Source organism: Tiliqua scincoides, chromosome 1, assembly GCF_035046505.1.
Source record: "Tiliqua scincoides isolate rTilSci1 chromosome 1, rTilSci1.hap2, whole genome shotgun sequence".
NCBI lineage: Eukaryota > Metazoa > Chordata > Lepidosauria > Squamata > Scincidae > Tiliqua > Tiliqua scincoides.
In genome coordinates, this window is record NC_089821.1 from 103,492,612 (window position 1) to 103,512,957 (window position 20,346).

Consider the following 20,346-nt stretch of genomic DNA (forward strand, 5'->3'; position numbering starts at 1 on the left):
TATGCATCTTATGCTACAGATTCTAGTTTTTAAAAAAAAATTTCCAGTTTCATATAAGATGAAATTAACGTGTTATAACAAAACTCATCTTGGTTTTGTTTACCTTACCCTTGTCAAGTATGCTATTCACTATAGTCTACTTCTAAATAATTTTATATTGGTTTATATGTACTGAAGAGTAATTTACAAGAAAGAAATAAGGTGATGAATGTGCGCATTTTTTTTTAGTATACCGCAAAGCTGTGGTATATTAAGAATCATTAAGTGCTCTTAACTGGAAATGCATAGTCAATGATTTTTATTCATCCTCAGAAGGTGACAAGCCGAAGTCAAGCCAAGATGTCAAGCAGCAGCAGCAGCACAGAAACCAAAGTGAATGAAGTGATTTCTCAAGCAACGCAACTGGAAGCCTTTCAATCAGCAAAGGTATCTGTATCAACTAATACTTATGTCACCATGCAACTACACAGAGATGCACAGTTTTGAAACTCCATTTTGTTCTCACCATATTGGGCCTGTGGCAGCCATTCTGTTTTGGTGGCAAGCAGGTATTTTTCAAGAACTCATTCCCTGTAAGTTATTCATCACTCCCCAGGCCCAATCCTATTCAATTTTCCAGTGCTGGTGCAGCTGTGCGAATGGGGTGTGCGCTGCATCCTGTGGTGAGGAGGCAGTCACAGAGGCAACTGTGAACTATGGGAACATTTGTTCCCTTATCTTGGGGCTGCATTGTGGCTGCACCAGTGCTGGAAAGCTGGATAGGATTGAGCCCTCAGTGACTGTAAGATATAATCCAGCAGCCACTGTTCAACAGTATTTTCAAGTGATGTTACCAAACCTCTGTCTGTGGTGTCGGATCTCTGATCTCATCACCTCATGCTTTGGTCATTGTGTGATGAACATGTATTTGTGAAATCCCTTGTAGGGCTAGTGGCCAACTGTTTTGTTTTTTTTTAATTTTTCCTACCGCATGAGCATATTCACAAGCACCCAAATGCCGGAAGAAATGTCTGCATGAACTATGAAAGGAACAATACCTGGAAATGGTGGTACCTATTTGTGCAGTTGTGCCATCTGAAAAATCACAGTCACATTTATGTTCCTTCCCATGGCCATATATCCACATTCATAGCAATATGGCGACTCATGTATGTGAATGTGGGAGGGGCACATGTTAGAGAACATGTTTTGCATGCAAAGGTCCTAGGTGAATTCCTGGCACCTCCAGGTAGGGCAGAGAAAAAATCCTGGCTAAAATCCTGGAGATCCACTGTCTGTCAGTGTTGACAATCTTGAGTTAGATCTCCAGTAATCTGATTCACTGGAATTCCTGGGGGGTTGGGTGGGAGCAAATGCTATGGGGTGCTACCCCTGTGAGGCGCTGTGTGGGTGACATCACTGCGAGCAGCCCCACCGCTGCACTGCCACCAGCCCTCCAGAGCCCTTCTGAGGGCCAGGGAGGTCTTGTGCGGTGTCCTCTAGCTTTCTAAAAGCCTTTTGAAGCCTCCAGAGGGCCATTAAATATCACTTCCAGTTTTCCAACGGAAACCAAAAGTAAAGACCCTCCAGAGGACTGCAAAGGATTTTGGAGGGCTAGAGGATGCCACATGAGGCTCTGGGCATAACCAGTAAGTGGGGGACAGCAGTTTCCTTGGGGAGGCATTTTGCGGTACTGGCCCTGGGCAGACCATGAGCCAGGATCACAGTTGGTCTGACTCAATAGAAAGTACCTTCTCTGACTTAGGTAACACATGACATATTGTTTTTATATAGAATCTCTTGAATATTCAGAGCACTTCAAATATATTGTCTCACTAATCTTTAAAGTAGCCCTCAAGTAGCCAAGTATAAGACCCATATTCTATTCTAAGACCCCATTGTTATAAGATTCCATTATATTATATTATATTATATTATATTATATTATATTATATTATATTATATTATATTATATTATATTATATTATATTATATTATATTATATTATATTATATTTATTAAAGACCAAGAGGAGAGCCAATAGCATCTTGCTAAGCCTACCTAATGTGTTTGTGGGAATGGTGAGTTTTGAATGCGGTCTTCCTGGTTCGCAGGGCTGTATAGTACACCAACTGCAGCCAGCATAGACATCAGGCCATTTCCTTCATATGGCATTGCTAGGTGCTCCCAGAGACACAGAAAACATCCCTACGATCTTACTAGTTTATATTGTAATTAATAGAAATTTTCGTTTTTATTTTTGCGCAGGTGTCTCATCAGGAGCAAACTTCCTTTGAGGCTAAGAAAACTTCTAATGTCACTCAGCATATTGAAGAGTCAGGTAAGAGAAGAATCAGAAGAAAATGGAAAACAGCAAGAAATAACAAGTAACTGCCAGCAAATTCTGTATCTAACAGTTATAAGGCCTGATCCATGTGCAGTTTCATTTTGGAAATCCTACAGCCCAAATCCTAACCAGTGTGTCTATGCGGTGGGGCCAATATGGCCATGCTGCATCATATGCTGAACTGAGCAGGCTGGAGGTCTCCTCAGGGTAAGGTGACATTTGTCCCTTTGCCCTGAGGAAGCCCCAGCCTGCGCAACAGGTTTACTTGGACCTGCACCTGCTAATTCACTGGCATAAATCTAAGTGAACCATGTCAGGATTTCAGGCCCAAGAAGGGAAATAGGATATGGTGTTCACAGTTGCTGCCAATTCCACCCTCTCCCTGACCTGCTCATCTCACACACTCTTCCCTCCCTCCCGCACCCTTCTCCCACCCCTGTGTTGCTCAGAGCAACTCTTTCTTGCTCCAACATGTGTTCCTTCTTGCACTGGCTTTATGGCACATTTGCAACTGCACACAACGGTGGCCAGTGCAACAGGCTGGCACAACAGATTAGAATATCATGAAGGATATATCAGCTTACTCCATCGCAGCAGACTTCCCTTGCCCTGTGAGGCACCTATATCAGTTCCATTAATATGAACAGGAATTTGCTAAAAGTTGCCAAGTATAAGCGCAGATGTTTTTCATAACTGAAATGGGATTAAGCAAATGCTTGACTTTTTTAACTGGAATCATTCCTCTTACATGCAAATATTTACACATAATGAAGATCAGGTAGATTTGTAATTAATTACACAGGCCTACAAAATTGAGGGTCAGAAAAGTTTTTCCCAAACGTTACAGTGGTTTGATAAGAATTTGGGGTGCCAATTCCAAAAACGGCATCCGTTTTGCCCGATCACGTCTAGTTTTGGAGATATTATTATTATACCTTATTTTTATCATACTTTATATAGTATAAAGTATATACTTTATATAGTATAAAGATATAGTATAGCCTCATTAGTGGAACCCTCATGAACCCAACCCTCTGACAGCCTCCTCCATCCATGAATGCCCTTATAGATGTGTAAACATAATTACTTCCTTTCCTAGACTATGGCAAATAGGGCAAGTGCCCTGAGCTCCACTTGAAGGGGGGTGCCATTGTGCAGCTACTTGCAGCCGAATCTCTGCTTCTGCCCAGCCGCTGCCAACCTCCAAGCACTGTTCTCGGGGGCCTGCAGAGGCTTGGCAGAAGCTGGAAGTCAGACCAGAAGCTGCTGGGGAAGGATTGAGAGCTAAATGTGCTTCACAGCCACAATGCGAAGTTTTTGCCGCCCTCCTCTGAACTTGGAAGTGACATCACAGTATCATGTGATGTCACTATGTTGCGTGACCCCATGATGTCTTCGCCCCTGGCAGCGCTGCCCCTGGATACGCCTCTGCTGTAAGGTTGCTAACGAAACACCAATGACTAAAGTCAATGAACTTGAATAAAGTATGGTATTTGAATAACCATGTTTAGTTTTCCTTTCATGTTGCAGTGGTCAATGCAGCTACAAACGAGGAGATCCCAAAGATTTCCACCCAATCCTTAAAGCAGCACTTTGAAAAAACAACCCATGGAAAGACTTCTCATTCTGGCAGAGAAAGTGGAACGCCTGCAAAGCAGATCAAGGTCCGTACATCTGAAAGGGGAAACTTCTGTGCGTGCAGTTCTCATTTCGGTTACAAGTTAAATGTTACATAAGAACATAAGAACATAAGAACAGCCCCACTGGATCAGGCCATAGGCCCATCTAGTCCAGCTTCCTGTATCTCACAGCGGCCCACCAAATGCCCCAGGGAGCACACCAGATAACAAGAGACCTCATCCTGGTGCTCTCCCCTACATCTGGCATTCTGACTTAACCCATTCCTAAAATCAGGAGGTTGCGCATACACATCATGGCTTGTACCCCATAATGGATTTTTCCTCCAGAAACTCGTCCAATCCCCTTTTAAAGGCGTCTAGGCTAGACGCCAGCACCACATCCTGTGGCAAGGAGTTCCACAGACCGACCACGCGCTGAGTAAAGAAATATTTTCTTTTGTCTGTCCTAACCCGCCCAACACTCAATTTTAGTGGATGGCCCCTGGTTCTGGTATTATGTGAGAGTTTAAAGAGCATCTCCCTATCCACTCTGTCCATCCCCTGCATAATTTTGTATGTCTCAATCATGTCCCCCCTCAAGCGTCTCTTTTCTAGGCTGAAGAGGCCCAAACGCCGTAGCCTTTCCTCATAAGAAAGGTGCCCCAGCCCCGTAATCATCTTAGTTGCTCTCTTTTGCACCTTTTCCATTTCCACTATGTCTTTTTTGAGATGCGGCGACCAGAACTGGACACAATACTCCAGGTGTGGCCTTACCATAGATTTGTACAACGGCATTATAATACTAACCGTTTTGTTCTCAATACCCTTCCTAATGATCCCAAGCATAGAATTGGCCTTCTTCACTGCTGCCGCACTTCACTGCTTCTCTGTTCTTTTCAGAGTTGCATTAGCCCTAAACTCAGAGTAGGCATCCGTCATTCATTTGCTTCAGTTGCATTTACAATACTGGTCTAAATCTGAATACCATGGGTGCATTTGGAGAGTGAGTGATTTCTGCTCAAATCCTTTGGGCCCACTTTAGCAGCAGCAAACAATGGTTGCCAGTCAAGTGTTTTTCCATCTCTGTCAAGCGGTACAGAACCTACTTGCTGATCCTCCTGTACTGCAATGAAATAGGGAGGGAGATTGTGTTGACTTTGATTACATTGGTTGCTAGGATGTTGTGAAACAGGATAGCACATGTGGTCCTCCACTCTCATCCATGAAAGGTTGCTGTACCCACGACACAGGTGGGTTCTGCAAGTTATATTATCCTGCCAATGTATGGATGTTTATGGTCTCATGAACAGTTGTCCCTGCTGAGTGACTCATAGAATTGATAGGATTTAATTTGTGTATTAAATTATACACAACTGAAGTAATCTTGAATAATGTCCTTTATTCTTGATAAATATCTATTTACAGCTTTGCTCTTTTAAGCATCCTTTTGTGTATTTTTCAGCTATTATCTTCTCTGGGCATATGATCTCTGTTCTGTCTGTTTCCAGTTCTTACAAGAAAGCGTAAATCCTTGACTGCTACATCTGTTAATATGAGATAAAAGCAGACTATATCACGATTATCTCAGAATGGAATATGAATATAGAGCAGATAAATGATCTAAGTATAAACAGGCTTATTTCAGTCATAAAAGGTTATGTAGTAATTATAATAGCTAAATTCACAAAAAGTATAGAATTACCCTGGTGTTCAGAAGTTTTGTTTGGGAGCAAATGAGAACATTTCGCTTCCTTTGATGTCATGTGGCTTTGCTTTTTGGGCTGAGTGAATAGACAATTATAGCCTAGAAAATAAGTTTAAAAAAATACTAATTTTGTTCCTTAAAGATTGAAAATGGGTTTGAAGAAATGGTCTGGCCTTCTGCAGCCTTTGCCTCTTCCACTGAAACGGCTTCTGGGAGTAGACAACAAGAAATATATATGGCAAAGAAAACAGGGTATGCATCCACTGCAGCCTACAGCAACTCTTCTAAATATGGAAGCACAGAGGAATTTCCTCCCCCACCATCTCCAGACTTACTACAGGCTCCATCTGAGATGACGGAGTTTTCCCAGTCCCCTGAACCCTCTCCCCCTCCAGCAAAGCACATGCTTCTCAAAGATTTGTATTCTAAGCAAAGGAATCTTTATGAATTAAAGCGTCTGTACAAACACATTCACCCAGAATTGAGAAAGAATTTAGAAAAAGAGTATATCAATGATATTTCTGAGATAGTCTCCAATGATGCAGAATTTGGTAGCTCAGTAGCAGGAGATGTACATCAAGCTAGGTTTGTATTTGAAAACACAGGCAGCAGCCCTCAGAAGTGCATGAGCCCTGAGAGAGAATATTTGGAATGGGACGAAATCTTAAAGGGAGAGGTTCAGTCTATGAGGTGGATCTTTGAGCATCAACCCTTAGATTTGATCAAAGATGAATCCCCTGATCCAGACAAAGCTAAAAGCATTGCAGATCAAGAAATCATTGCAGGTGGAGATGTAAAATATACCACCTGGATGTTTGAAACTCAACCCATAGATGCACTAAGTGCACATTCTTCAGACAATCCAGAAAATGCAGACAAAATTCCTGAGCTGGCTCGAGGAGATGTTCGCACGGCCACTTGGATGTTTGAAACTCAGCCTCTGGATTCCATGAATAAAATTCACCATGAAAAAGAAGAGGAATCTGATGAAACATCCACTGAGGAAATCACTGGTGGAGATGTCAAAACAGTGAGATATATGTTTGAAAAACAGCATCTGGATCAGCTTGGGCAGCTGTGCTCAGTGGATGAAGCAAAGTTGCTGCAGCTCAAATCTGAGCTACAGGAGATTAAAGGTGATGTGAAAAGAAGCATAAGGCATTTTGAAACGCTCCCAATGTATGTTATTAGAAACAATTTAGGCCAAATGCTAGAGATTAAAACTGTCCATAGAGAAGACCTTGAGAAAGGGGATGTCAGAACAGTACGCTGGATGTTTGAAACACAGCCTTTAGATATGATCAACAAAGACTCCCTGGAAATCAAAGTTGTCCGTGGAATCTCCATGGAGGAAAGCGTCAAAGGTGAGGTGGGCAAGGCCAAATGGTTATTTGAAACACAGCCTTTGGATACTATTAAAGAGGATTCTGAAGCATCTGTTGTGGAAAAAGAAGTCATCCTAGGCACTGATGTCTGCAGAAAATGTTGGCTTTTCGAGACACAGCCTCTTGATACCCTAAAGGAAAGCGAAGATACAAATCCTGTACCCACAGAAGAAATAATAGGAGGAGATGTAAATACCACTAAACACTTATTTGAAACATTACCCATGGACATGTTGAAAGACAGCCCAGATGTTGGGAAGCTTCAGAAAATGGCTGCCACCGAGGAAGAAAAAGGGGATGTGAGTCATCAGAAATGGATTTTTGAGACTCGGCCTCTTGAACAGATTCGAGAAGAGAGAAAAGAATTCATAAAAACGGTGAAACTTGAGGAAATTGACAAGGGAGATGTGAGCAGTTGCAAACATGCATTCGAAACATGCCAGTTAAATAAGTACGACGATTCCTATAAAATCCAAGTTGAAGGTGTAACAAGTGGTGCAGTAAAATTAAATAAAGCTCTTTTTGAAATGACTCCACTGTATGCAATCCAGGATAGCCTTGGGAAATATCATGAAGTTAAAACAATTCGACAAGAAGAGGTTGTAAGAGGGGATGTAAGAAACTGCAGGTGGCTCTTTGAGACGAGGCCCATTGACCAGTTTGATGAGAGCATTGAAAAAATTGAGATCATCAAAGGGATCTCTTCACAAGAAGTGCAGTCTGGTGATGTGAAAACAGCTAAATGGCTGTTTGAAACGCAGCCTCTTGACTCCATTAAATATTTTAGCAATGTTGAAGATGAAGATAGCAGAGAACAAACCGAGACCACAGACATTGTCAAAGGAGATGTGAAGATGTGTAGGTGGCTCTTTGAAACACAGCCAATGGAATCTCTGTATGACAAAGTCGAGGCCATGACAGATAGTGAAGAGATACATAGAGGAGATGTCAAAACATGTACCTGGCTCTTTGAGACACAGCCTCTTGATGCGATAGGGGAAGAATCAGAAGCAGCCATCAAATTGCACACAGTGAAGCAGGAGGAGATCCAGGGCAGCGATGTCCGCACAGCGTGCTTTCTTTTTGAGACTGAGAAACTAGAAAATATACAAGGAGAAGAAGGAAAAGAATTCAAGCGAGTTGTGGAAATTGACATCCAGCCTGGAGATGTCTCTACCATGAGATATAAGTTTGAAAACCAATCATTAGACTCCATAAATTTCAGCTCTGAGTCAGAGGATGTTTTGAACAAAATTAAAACCATTCAAAGTGAAGATATACAAAAAGGAGATGTCTTGCATTGCTGCTGGCTTTTTGAGAATCGGTCTATTGATGAGATAACAGAGCACCAGGAAGACAGGGCTTCAGTGAAAACGGTTACAGACATCCAGGGTGGAAACGTGAGAAGAGGCTGCTTTGTCTTTGAGACGTTTTCCTTGGACCAGATTAAAGAGGAATCATCCGAAGAAGGCGTAAACACCAAGAAAACCATAAACGAAGAAGAAATTACAAAGGGAGACGTGAAAAGCTACAGAATGCTCTTTGAGACCCAGCCGTTTTATGCAATTCAGGACAAAGAAGGGTATTATCATGAGGTGACTACCGTTAAGAAGGAAGAAGTGCTTCATGGAGATGTACGTGGAACTCGGTGGCTGTTTGAAACGAAGCCCTTGGGGTCAATAAATAAATCAGATAATGTCTATATCATAAAATCCGTCACCCAGGAAGACATTCAGAAAGGAGATGTGAATTCTGTCAGATACAGATTTGAAACACAACCACTCGACACCATTTCAGATGAGGAAAAACTCATAGTTCCCACCGTTGATACTGTCCAAGGTGGTGATGTGAAGGCCAATAAGAAATTATTTGAGTCTGAAGAGGCCCAGGGAGGCACGTATGTCAGAACTGTGAGTGTCAGTGAAATACAGCGAGGCAACGTTAAAACATCTACCTGGTTATTTGAAACATATACGATAGATGAAATTAGAGGTGAGGGCTCAGAGTATAAAGGTGTCAAAACAGTGACAAAGGAAGATGTGCAGGAAGGTGATGTGCAGCAGGCAGTCTGGCTTTTTGAAAACCAACCTTTAGACTCCATTAAGGAGACGGATGAAAGCGATACCAAAATAGAGAAGGAAGAAATGCCCCAGGCAGATGTGAAGACCACAACCTGGCTTTTTGAAACAACACCCTTCCACGAATTCAATGAGAGCAGAATTGAAAAGGAGGAAATTATAGGGAAAAGCGTCAAAGAAACTTTGAAAGAACTTTACGCTCACAAAGTTGTAGAGACTCATGGAATTATCCTGGAAGCAGATGAAATTGGGGATGTCCGGATGGCGAAATATAAGCTGATGAATCAGGAGGCTCCTGAAATCCAAAAGGAAGAGATTATTAAAGGAGATCTGGCCAACATCATGTTGAACTTGCTGTCCAAACCAAGGACTGTTGCAAGGGAAACAAAAGTGAACGAAGAGGAAAAGGGCAATGTGAGTTTGACCAAAGAGCAGCTGCTGAACAGATCAACAGATGTTCAGATTGAAAAAGAAGAGATAGTGAAGGGTGATATACAGCAAGCCATAAAAAACCTGTTCAGTAAGGATAGCTCTGTGACACGTGGCATTTTAATTCAGGAAAATGAGAGGGGCGATCTTAACATGACAGTCTACTCTCTCTTTCACAAAAAGGCAAGCACTAAAACCCAGCAAGAGGAAGTGATTGGTGGCGATGTGAAGCGTACAATTCACAGCCTTCTGTCTTCCACAGTGAACAATGAAATATCACAACGAGCAAAAATAGATGATTCTGAAAGGGGCAATGTTCAGTTTTTCACTACGTGCATAGAAGCCGGGGCCCTGGATTATCTGAAACTGCTCCAGACAGGGACAAATGAAACATTTGAGAGAAGGAATCAAGAAGAGGAAGAGGAAATAATTGGTGGTGATGTGGAAGGCACAAAGCTGTTACTAAAGAGAAAAAAGTCTCAGATTCAACGTACAGTTAATGAAACTGACATCATCCCTGGAGATGTGTGTAACGCTGTTAAAATCTTTATGACTGAGCCACAAAATGCATCTTGTCATGTATGCAAAGAAGAAATTATAAAAGGTGATTTGAAGGCAGCTCTAAATTCCCTCAGTCAGGCCATAAATCAAACAACGGTTACAGAAAAGGAAGAAATTATAAAAGCTGACATCCTGGCAATTTTGAAGTCTCTCAAAGAATCAGCTTATCGACTGAAAGAAACAGAAAAACCTGATGTCATTCCTGGCGATATTAAGCAGGCCATTGAATCTCTGGAGAAAGCAATGCACACGCAAAATGAAGTCCTCAGAGAAGAGGTGGTTCGAGGTGACCTTGAGTCCACACTAAGATCTCTAAAAGCAGCTCAGCGGTCTTTCAAAGAAATAAGTAAAGAAGAAGTCATCAGAAGAGATATTCAGACTTCTGCAGAGAGCTTGTCAGAAGCCTCAGCAGAAAAGAAAATACAATGTGAAGCAGGCACAAGTGGAGTCATAAAAAGAACAACCAAGATGCCTTTTGAGCCATCTCAACAGTTTGTCAAGAGCCAAATTAATGCAACTGGAAGTGTACAAAACCATACTAAATCTCATCAGGAACATCATGAGGTAAAGACATTTGAAAACAAGAGCTTCCTCGGTGAGGATACCAGAGCAATTCATTTAGATCCGAAACAGAGCATGAAGGCACAAGAGGCTGATAAGAAAAATGTGAAGTGCTTATCTAAGGCCCAGCACAAGGTCACTGCAAAAGCAGATAAGTCTCTGGATAAAGTCAACATCCAGAACATTGCAAAGAAAGGAGCAAAGAGTCATACTAATCAATATGAGATTGATCGATCTGCTTCTCATAGTAACATTCAGAAGAATGAAAGGGCAGAGAAATTGGAGGCAAGCAGAACAGTGAAGAAAGATCATTTGTCCAGTTTTGTACAGTCCTCCAAAGAATTAGCTGGGAAAAAAGAGAGTGTACTTCAGGAACGTAAAGATAAAGAACATTTTGGCATGAAGAACCAGGAAGAGATAAGAGAAAAATCCAAATTATCAACATATGATGACAGCTCAAGCCACAGAGGGGAAGAGCAAAGGGTCAGTTTGTCAACGGGCAGGATCTCCAAGGCAACTAGTCATTTTGAAAAGCAAGAGGTGCAGCAAGACAGAAAACAATCTCAGCATTCAAAGGAAGTTTTGCACGACAAGAAAAATAACATTAAGGCAAGCCAAGCTGTGGTTTCCATGGCATCCGAACAAAATATGAAAACCAATCAAAAGATCAGAATCACGCAGGAAATGCACAGCCAATTTAAAGAAACTGAAAGGAAGCAAAAGTGTAACGTTATCCAGCAAAATGAAAAATCCATGCTGAGGTTTCGAGGAAAGGCTGAAGTGGAAGCTGCTGAATCAGGCTTTCGAGGTCTGAGGAACAATCCTCTAAATCCAAAGAATCCTCAAGGCCCAGAAAGGTCAGATATTGATTCTCTGCCACCACCACCACCTCCTCCTTCACCCCCTCTTTCATTTACTTCATCTGAAGCTGACTTGCCTCTCCCGCCACCTCCTCCTCTATCCCATTTAATAATGGTGTCTGACAGACAAAGTTTTCCTTCACCTCCACCGCCAATAGGACAGGGAAAAATGGAGTATGATCATTTTCCTCCTCCTCCACCCCCAATTGAGGACAAATCCGAAAGTGAATTGGTGTCTTCCTTGCCCCCGCCACCACTTCCTCAACCCTCTGCAATTCCACAGACAAAGCAAAAGAAAGAACATTTCCTGAAACATTTAGACAAAACGTTGCAACAATCAACTCAGCTCCACAGCAGTGTTAAACCTGGTAGAGTCCCATCCATCAAGAAACATCCCCAGACAGAGTCAGAAGGAAATCTGCCTAAAAAAATCCAACCAGGTATTGTTCAAATACACAAAGAAACTGACGCTACAAAAACAAGGGAAGAAAGCAGAGAACACGCAATGATGCAGACTAGCACTAGCCAGGAACGAAAAGAGGAAAGAGTCTGTACAAGAACCGAAGAGGTTGGAAGGCCTTTGTCTGTAACAGAAGTGGTCAAGCCAGAGATGACAGCAGTAAAGAAAATAAGTGCATTTCCTCTTGTGAGATCTCCCTCCCTTCCTGCTGAGGCAACACAAATGAAGCCCAAGCCTAATATACGAAAATTTAAAACCCCTTTAATGATTGCTGAAGAAAAATACAGGAAGCAAAGGGAGCAGATGGAGCAGAAGCAAGCCAAAGATGTTTGCCAACTGGCTATGAGAAGAAACAGTGAAAGTTGGGGAAGCTCAGTTTATACGGAGTCAGAGGACGATCTCCCAAAACCAGAGGAACAGCATCAAACTCCTCTGCAAGGCCCATTGCCCTCTGCAGGTCCAGAAAAAGTGACAAACGTTGAGCCTGAATGTCAGGCAAAGCTACCAGCATCAGGATTACAAGGTGATGAACCACAACCTACGCCAGAAGTACCAGCAGCTGAACAGCCTCAAGACATTTCAAAAACATCAGTGGAAGACTATGTTAGAAAAAAGGCTTTGCAAGATGCTCAACATCTTATCAAGCATGACACTTCTTCCCAGAATGAAAAGACCCAGGAAGAATACACAGTGAACAAGACAGAGCAACAGAAGATTGAGGAGCATTTTCAGGTGTCCAAAAATAAAACTGTGTCCCCCACTTTCAAAGTCAGAACCATCAAGCTGCCCACATTAGATCAAAGCGCACACGAAAGCCACAAGGATGCTGTGGTGCACCATAAGCAAGAGGAAACTAGCATGCAAAGCACTGTCAGGCAACAAATGCAAGAGAAACAGAAAGAAAATGTGAGCAATTTGATGAAGAAAAAGCAAAGCATTGCCAAAACAAATAATCAGGTGCATGTTAATGAGAAGGTTGGAATGGAAAACACACTTGGAAAACACACAGAAGGCAGGCCAGGTGTTTGTGGCAAAGAATCCAGTGAAGTGAAACAAAGGTTAGCTCAAAGGAAGGAGACCAGGAAAGAAGAAATTAAACAGGTGAGAGTGTCTCAGGCTGTAGAAGGAAAGCAGACCCAGGTAATTGCTTGCCCTAAAGAAGAGAAAGTATTAATTCAAAGGAAACAAGAAATTAGCAATAAACCAGAGAAGATGGTCAAGCAAAAGATAATTGATATGCACCAGGACTCACACACGTTGACTTCTGAGCGAAAGCAAACCCTTATCTCTGAAACAAAAGTCAAAAGCAAAACCGTGTCTGAGGAAAACAGTAGTCTAACTCTACAAGGAAGAGAATGTGCTGGGGAAACTGTGATGCAACAGAGGCAAAGCCTCATTAAGACCACAGAGCCAATACAGGAGCTTGCACTGAAAAAATCCCCAGTGTCAAGTTTGCCACGAGGATTGTTGCCAAGTAATGAGAAGAGCTCGGTAGATGTATTGGAGTTCTTGAGGAAACGGGAAGAAGTACAGCAGGTTTTGTCCAGAGTGAAAGAACTGGAAAGTGAGCCAAGTAAAAATGGATTCAAAACATTTCAGACATTCTTAACTATTATTCCTGGGTGGCTTGTAGAACTCGAAAGGAAGCAAAAATTAACTTCCATCGCACAAGAGAATAATGTGGAAAAGATGAAAGAAGAACTATCAGCTATTAAGTATCAGGCTTCCAAAATGCTTGAATCATGCGAAGAGGCGATCCAGACAGCCATGACTTCCACAAAACCTCTCAAATCTAGAAAAGACTCTCTTGGTAGTGGAGAGGTATCACAGAAAATAGCTAAAGTAAGCATTGGCTCCAGCAGGAAGGATTTGCAGAAGACTAAGGAGGTGATCCATGACACAATGACACATCAGGAAATAAAACAGGAAGGGAGTGCTCATAGGTTCTCAGAAATCAAAACAGCTTCACCATCCCTAAGAACACGAGCACCCTCGCCTACTTACATTACGATTGAATCAAGGCGCATTGACTCTCCTGTCAGGGAAGTTTTGTCTCCTGTTCAAAGGGAAAGTACTCCAATTCCACCATCACCACCTCCCAGATCTGTGACTCCAACATCTAAGGTCCAGCAGTCAGTTCCCTCCCCCTCCCCCTCCCCCTCTCCAACAAGAAGCCGTTCTGAGCAGCTTGCCAAGCTTAAGGACACCACTGTAAAACTGTCCCAAGGAGCAACACAAACCAGGTCGGTAACCCCAGTTCCTATTGTAGAAAAAAGGTCGGAGATTGTTAAGTCTCCTGCAACGCTCCGTCGACAAATCAAGATCGAGACACGGCAGCCTGATGTTCCATCTTCAAAAGTGCCACCTGTAAATGAATCACAAGTAACTGCTGGTACAGTGAAGAAGTTGAATGAAATGCACAAAGAATCTGAAGCAATCAAGACATCCGTCTCCAAAAAGACAGGAAACATTCCAGAAGTCTTAGGGTCATGTGGACAAAATGTAGACTCTCTTTCCGTTGCTCAAAAGTTTGAGGGTTCTAAGGCTGATCATAAAGGACTTGTATGTAGGTCTGGAGCATCAGAGCAGATGTTTCACATAAGAAAGGAGCCAGAGCTCCCTGAAAGATCCAGCAATGAGAATGAGGATAAAATAGATATATCGTTTGGGAAATGGGATAAGTCAGTAGCTGAAGCAAAATCCAAGAAAAAGTGTGTTGAAAATGGTGTGGTCAGTGGCAAGATAAAGGGAGAAAGGCACAGGTCTAGAAAGGAGAAATTTGGCCAAATTTCTCAAGAGAGTAAAAAAGAAAAGGATGGTTTCCAAAAGTTTCCAGACAAGCAGCAAAGAGAACCAAGGGAAAACAAATCATACAGGCAAAAGCAATGTTTAGTTGAAGAGCACTCCTTTGAACCCATGGTGTGTTTTGATGCAAAGTCTCACAGCGAACATTCTTCCGCTATGGATACATTTGAGAACACCGTCATTGAATCAAGAACCGCCACCTCCTCATCGCGAAGTGCTGACGGGATGCAGGCAGCATTTGGCTTCAAACGTGCGCCTCCAACCTATGAAGATGTCATCTCAGGGCACATGTTGGATGTTTCTGCTGCCGATTCACCCGAAGAACTGCTACGGAATTTCCAGAAGACTTGGCAAGAAAGCGAAAGGGTATTTAAAAGCCTTGGCTACACTGTCTCAGATGCTGCTGAAGCAGAAATGAGAAGCAGCTTCCATGAGGAAGCAGAGTTTATCAGTGGTAAATAAGCATGCTAGGTGTGAAGAAGGTTGCACAGCTTTAAAGAGTATGACACAGTGGCAGTAAACCACGTTGTGCGACTAATATGTACTTGTGGAAGGTGAAGTGATGTAACTCCAACTAACATTTCTTGACTTGTGCTTCTCCCCTTTCTTTCTTTTCCTCTCAGAAATCTTTGCTCTTTCTTCTCTTTCCAAAGGCATGTGCCTTAATGTACGTGCTGAGTGCATGACTAACCAATACCAAGCTTTTGCTTGCCAAAGGTAAATACTATACTTGAATTTTACTAATGGAAACAAATATACAATAATGTGCTTTTACAGAATTAAACTGAGTCAAGGCCATTGGATTTGCATGGTATAAAAAACGCAGTGTGATCTTGTGCAGCTCACATTTATTTCAACTTGGCTAGACCAGGAGAAGTTCATAATGAAGCACCATGAATGCAACCTCATTTTGTTTTGTATAGGACTGTGGAAAGTGTATGATTATAATGTGATTTACAGCCTATTCCTAAGCATGTCTGTTTGGAAGAAAGTCCTACTAAGTTTAATGTTATAGGCAGCCCAATCTTAAACTGACTCCCGCCGGCAGGACGGGCATGCGCACAGTCACAAATGTTCTGGAAAGCACCTTGCAGCTGCACAGAGGCCAGTGCTGCCAGTAGAGAGGCCTGCATGAGCATTAGAACAGCCCATGCCAATCCTGGTAAGACCAACACCAGGTGGCAGGAAGGTGAGGGAGAGATGAATGGGAGAGGGAGGGGATGTTTCAGAATGGGGAAGGGCAGGGAGGAGGGTGGTTCGGACTCAGGAGAGGGTAGTGATGGTGGAGCAGGCTCCACTACATTCCAAGGGGTAGCAAGGGGTGCAAATGCCCCAGGAGCCATGGCTTCCCTGGCCCTTAGAAGGCATTTTGAGGGCCCAATCCTATCCATTTTTCCAGTGAAAAAAGAGAAGTTATAAGCATAACAGAAGATTTACAGCCCAATCCTATCCACACTTTCCTGGGAGTAAGCCCCATCGACACTAATGGGACTTATATCTGAGTAGACATGCATAGGATCGGGCTGTCAATCTCAGAAGGAGATTTCTCAGAATCTCAATTCGACACTTACATGTTGTTTCTGTGTAAGACTAAGGCAGACTTACGCTCAGTCCCTCTGTCTGCTCTCTTCACCCATACACTAGATTCATGAGATCTTGTGAGCACATGGAACAAGGCAGGCTGGGAACGGTAAAAGAACGTTACTTACCTTTCTGTCCATCACATGGTTCCTGATGGGACTCCTCAGTACTACACCAGCTCTGTATTTGGTATAGCTCTGGAGCCTGCTGGGGTTGTGTCAGGCCTGGGATGAGGGTTCCTGATATGGGAGATGCCAGTGCTTCCAAGATCCTCCCCTGTCCTCTCCCGATCCACCTCAATTCCTGGCCCCCCTTGCACAGGCAGGAGTGCTTCACAGGCAGGCAGAGAGGATTCCACATTGGTGGAACTCATAGTACACTGGCATACTTGGATTGGACCATTTGTCATCCACACAAAGAATCAACACTGCTGTTCGTGGAAGACAGATTGATTCAACAGAGAAAAAAAAAACATCCAAAGTCTTTATTATTGATCAGCATTGTTGATCCAGCTTTTAAAAATGTATGTGCTTCTGCCAGTATGAAATCCCCAGTGCAGTGAAAGAGGAAGCATGAGTTTGTTCCCTGTAATTTGCACAGGGAGAGCGTCCTCTTTTCTGTGACAAGATGAGGGTAGAGCTCCATATGTGGAAAGGTTCAGGTCGCTGTGAAAAATCCTGCTTTGACCATTACAGTGGGAGTGCACAACTAAAAAGTGTGAGTCAATCATGCTTCCTCTTTCTCTGAGTACGTGAGGACAGCAGCACACTCTAGACATGTAATAATTCAACTACTTGTCACTAACAGTGAAAAGATCCAAGGCAAACACAATGCAACTTATCCGAGGACTGTCTCTGATTACTGGTCTGTCTGGGCAGAGGTCACTTCATGCTCTTGAGGCAATAATGCCAGCTCAACCACTTGCCCAGACTGGGGCAACACAATATCAAATGCCACTCAGTACTGCTGCTGTCTCTGCTGCAGCAGGCTGTAAGGGGGGAAAAAGACCCTTATCATGCTCCTCATGCCATTTCCTCAAACTTAGGACTTCCACTTTTATTTAAATGGATCATGTGAAACAAGGGTTTGGGTCACAGGGTCTTTTGTTCGTACAGTCCCCATGAATAGCCAGAAGTCCTGCACTTCTAGGTTTGAGGAAACTGATTGAGGAGCATGGTAAGGAAGCAGGTGATTCCCGTCTCACCAGAGTGAGAGAGAAGGGGATCAATGGGGCTTGCATCCACGGTGGACTGGAGGGAGACAGAGGCAGTCTTGGGGTGAACACCAAACCCTTGCTCCCCTTGCAATCTGCTGCTGATGCAAAGCTGCTTCTGGCTGCCTATGGTAAGGCCTCCCTTTCTGGGCTTACTTGTCCGAGAAGCAGTACACAACACTTCCCCCTCTCCCTGGTTTGATAATATTAAAAAATCACAGAACATGGTCTATTTCTTCAAGCAAATATACTCATATTTGAAGTTTCCAAAGAATAGAGAATATGTTTCATTATAACATACATTTTATTGGACCTGAAAAGCTGGAGGCTTAGATTCTAATTATCTATGAGCCAGGTTTTGCAGCATTTCTTATGATTATGAAATATTTTATGCATGGCATGGCATGATGGTGGGTGGGGGGTGGGGGAGGAATAATAACACATAGCACTGAGACCCTGTCTTATTTATTTCTAGAAACTGCAACTTCAGGGAAAGGAAACATGTCTGCTTTGTCAAAAGAGAGTTTATCCAATGGAGTGCCTGGTTGCCGACAAGCAGACCTTTCATAAATCATGTTTTCAGTGTCACCATTGTGGCAGTAAATTAAGGTAAGAGGAAGCAAACAATGAAAGGGCTGACATGCAAATGCTACTGTGACTGATAACCGTTGTCATATGAGTGATACCTGGATCAAAAGTCAACAGATGTAGCGTTCCTGCTGAATTCTGTGTAGCTGGAAATCTCCAGTTCTAGGAGAAAAAAAGTATTGTTCCTCCGCATTTTAGAATTTGATCATTTTTGGAAGCCATCTGTGACATAAATCCTCTAGCTAGAATTAAAGTGGGAAGAATTATCAAGTTGATTTTGTACTTTAAAAGTTACTTATCATTAGCTCTGATTGCACAATCAGAGAGGGGGGTATGTTTCAACAGAGAAAGGAAAGAGTAGAGAGAGAAAGTGCAGAGAGAGAAAGAGCAACTTTAGATCTCAAGTTGTGAACTACAGTTTCTCTCCACTTTCTTCTCCAGTTCTGGTAGAATTGTCAAGCTAAGATGCGATTTGCAGGAATATGAATGTGCAGAGTATCTGACACTGCTTTCAGTACTTTGTGATGAGTCAGTTCAAACTGAAGGTCAGCTTTGTATAGTTATGTGGAAGGTTCAAATGGGTCACAGTGCCTCTTTCCACTCTTAAGGCATTCTGTATGAAAGAGGAAGCCGTGCATCACCTCAGCGGGGAGAGCTGTGGGTGTCAGATGTAAGGACGGCTCTTCTCTTTGCATGTTGCCACAAAAGTCTTAGGAGACAAGAAGCATGAGTCGCTTATGCTTCTTGACCGACACTTTTATATAATCTGCAAAGTTACACAATGTGAAGTAGATTAACCAAGTCAGATCGATCGATCGATCGATCGATCGATCGATCGATCGATCTATCTATCTATCTATCTATCTATCTATCTATCTATCTATCTATCTATCTATCTATCTATCTATCTATCTATCTATCTATCTATCTCTTCATAAAAATGAACATCAACCAATCAAAGTCAAGTTTCATTCCTGTTGATTTCCAATTAGGAACAGTAACCATGTGATTAACAGTCTTGCTGAAATCAGTGGGACTTGAGAGCTATACACAGCATACATACATTGAAGACAATGGGGCTTACTCTCAGGAAGGCAAGATTGCAGCCTTTGTTTGCTAAGCTACTCAGACAGGAAGCAGACCACAGAGGAAGCATTTTGGAAATGGAAGCAGAGAACAACAACACTAGACTTGTAGCAGCTAGAGGAAAACTAGAAGGGGCAATAGCAAGAATGCTAACAAGAAGTGGACAGCAGAAGAACGAGACAGACAGCAAGAATGCTGGATTCTGCTTCCTGTTTTCGTTCTTGCTGTCATCTCCTTTAGCTTTCCTCTAGTGGCTATGAGTCTAGCATTCTCGCAGTCTGCTTCCTTTTCCGAAATGCTTCTTTCAAAAGTATACTTCCAAAAGTAAATACAGGATTCACTACTATCTGTGGTGTTGGGTATCCACAGTAGCAGTAGGAACATACCCCCCACAGATACGGGGGTTACTGTACTTGTCTTCACACTCCCTCATAAAGCACAAGACCTGCGTGCCACCACTGTTTGTGCCGCTTCTCTCACAGGGAGGAAGTAGATGTCTCCTAACACTAAAAACAGTTAGGCATGTTTAAAACAAAGTCATAAAATAAACCTTAAAAGTGAACAGATTATTTAATCTGTTGGGTATTACACATTAAATACAATGTATTTATTTCTTTTCGAAAGTGATATGAGTTAAAGTTATATTTATAGACACTGTTATTTATACATGCTTATCTGATAGATAGAGAGATAGAATGATGCCATAAAATATTTTCTCTTTGATTTGACAGCTTAGGAAATTACGCTTCTCTCCATGGAAAAATATACTGTAAACCCCATTTTAAGCAACTTTTCAAAGCCAAAGGAAATTATGATGAAGGTTTTGGACACAAACAACATAAAGAATTATGGATTTCCAAAGATCAAAAAGGTTCCACTGGGCCTGCTTGTGCTAAAGAAGTTAATCCATCCATAACTAAGGTGGATAAACAAACTGATCAAATTTTGCATTCTGGCCGTCGGCAAGTGCATTGTGAAAGGCTGGGTGACAGTTTGAAACGGAACACAGGGAGGGGCAAATTAAACATCACGTGGCCTCCTTCTATGGAAGCACCAAAGAAATCATTTTCTATAGAGGAGGAGGTCAAA

At 42.4% G+C, this 20,346-nt stretch overlaps 1 protein-coding gene across 5 annotated transcripts in view; it reads left to right on the top strand.

Annotated features, from left to right (window-relative positions):
- XIRP2 (xin actin binding repeat containing 2) overlaps nt 1–20,077 on the top strand; it is a 92,878-nt gene extending 72,801 nt beyond the window's left edge. For 3 of the 5 annotated variants that reach the window (XM_066612138.1, XM_066612139.1, XM_066612142.1), the window contains exons 4-9: nt 313–426; nt 2,248–2,320; nt 3,857–3,990; nt 5,793–15,243; nt 18,059–18,192; nt 19,989–20,077. In XM_066612138.1, the coding sequence (XP_066468235.1) occupies nt 313–426; nt 2,248–2,320; nt 3,857–3,990; nt 5,793–15,243; nt 18,059–18,153 (9,867 nt within the window). In that variant the 3' untranslated portion in view covers nt 18,154–18,192; nt 19,989–20,077. Of the gene's footprint in view, nt 1–312; nt 427–2,247; nt 2,321–3,856; nt 3,991–5,792; nt 15,252–18,058; nt 18,193–19,988 lie in introns of those variants that run through there. The other 2 variants (XM_066612140.1, XM_066612141.1) reach the window with 2 other exon arrangements.
- The last annotated feature ends 269 nt before the right edge of the window (nt 20,078–20,346 follow it).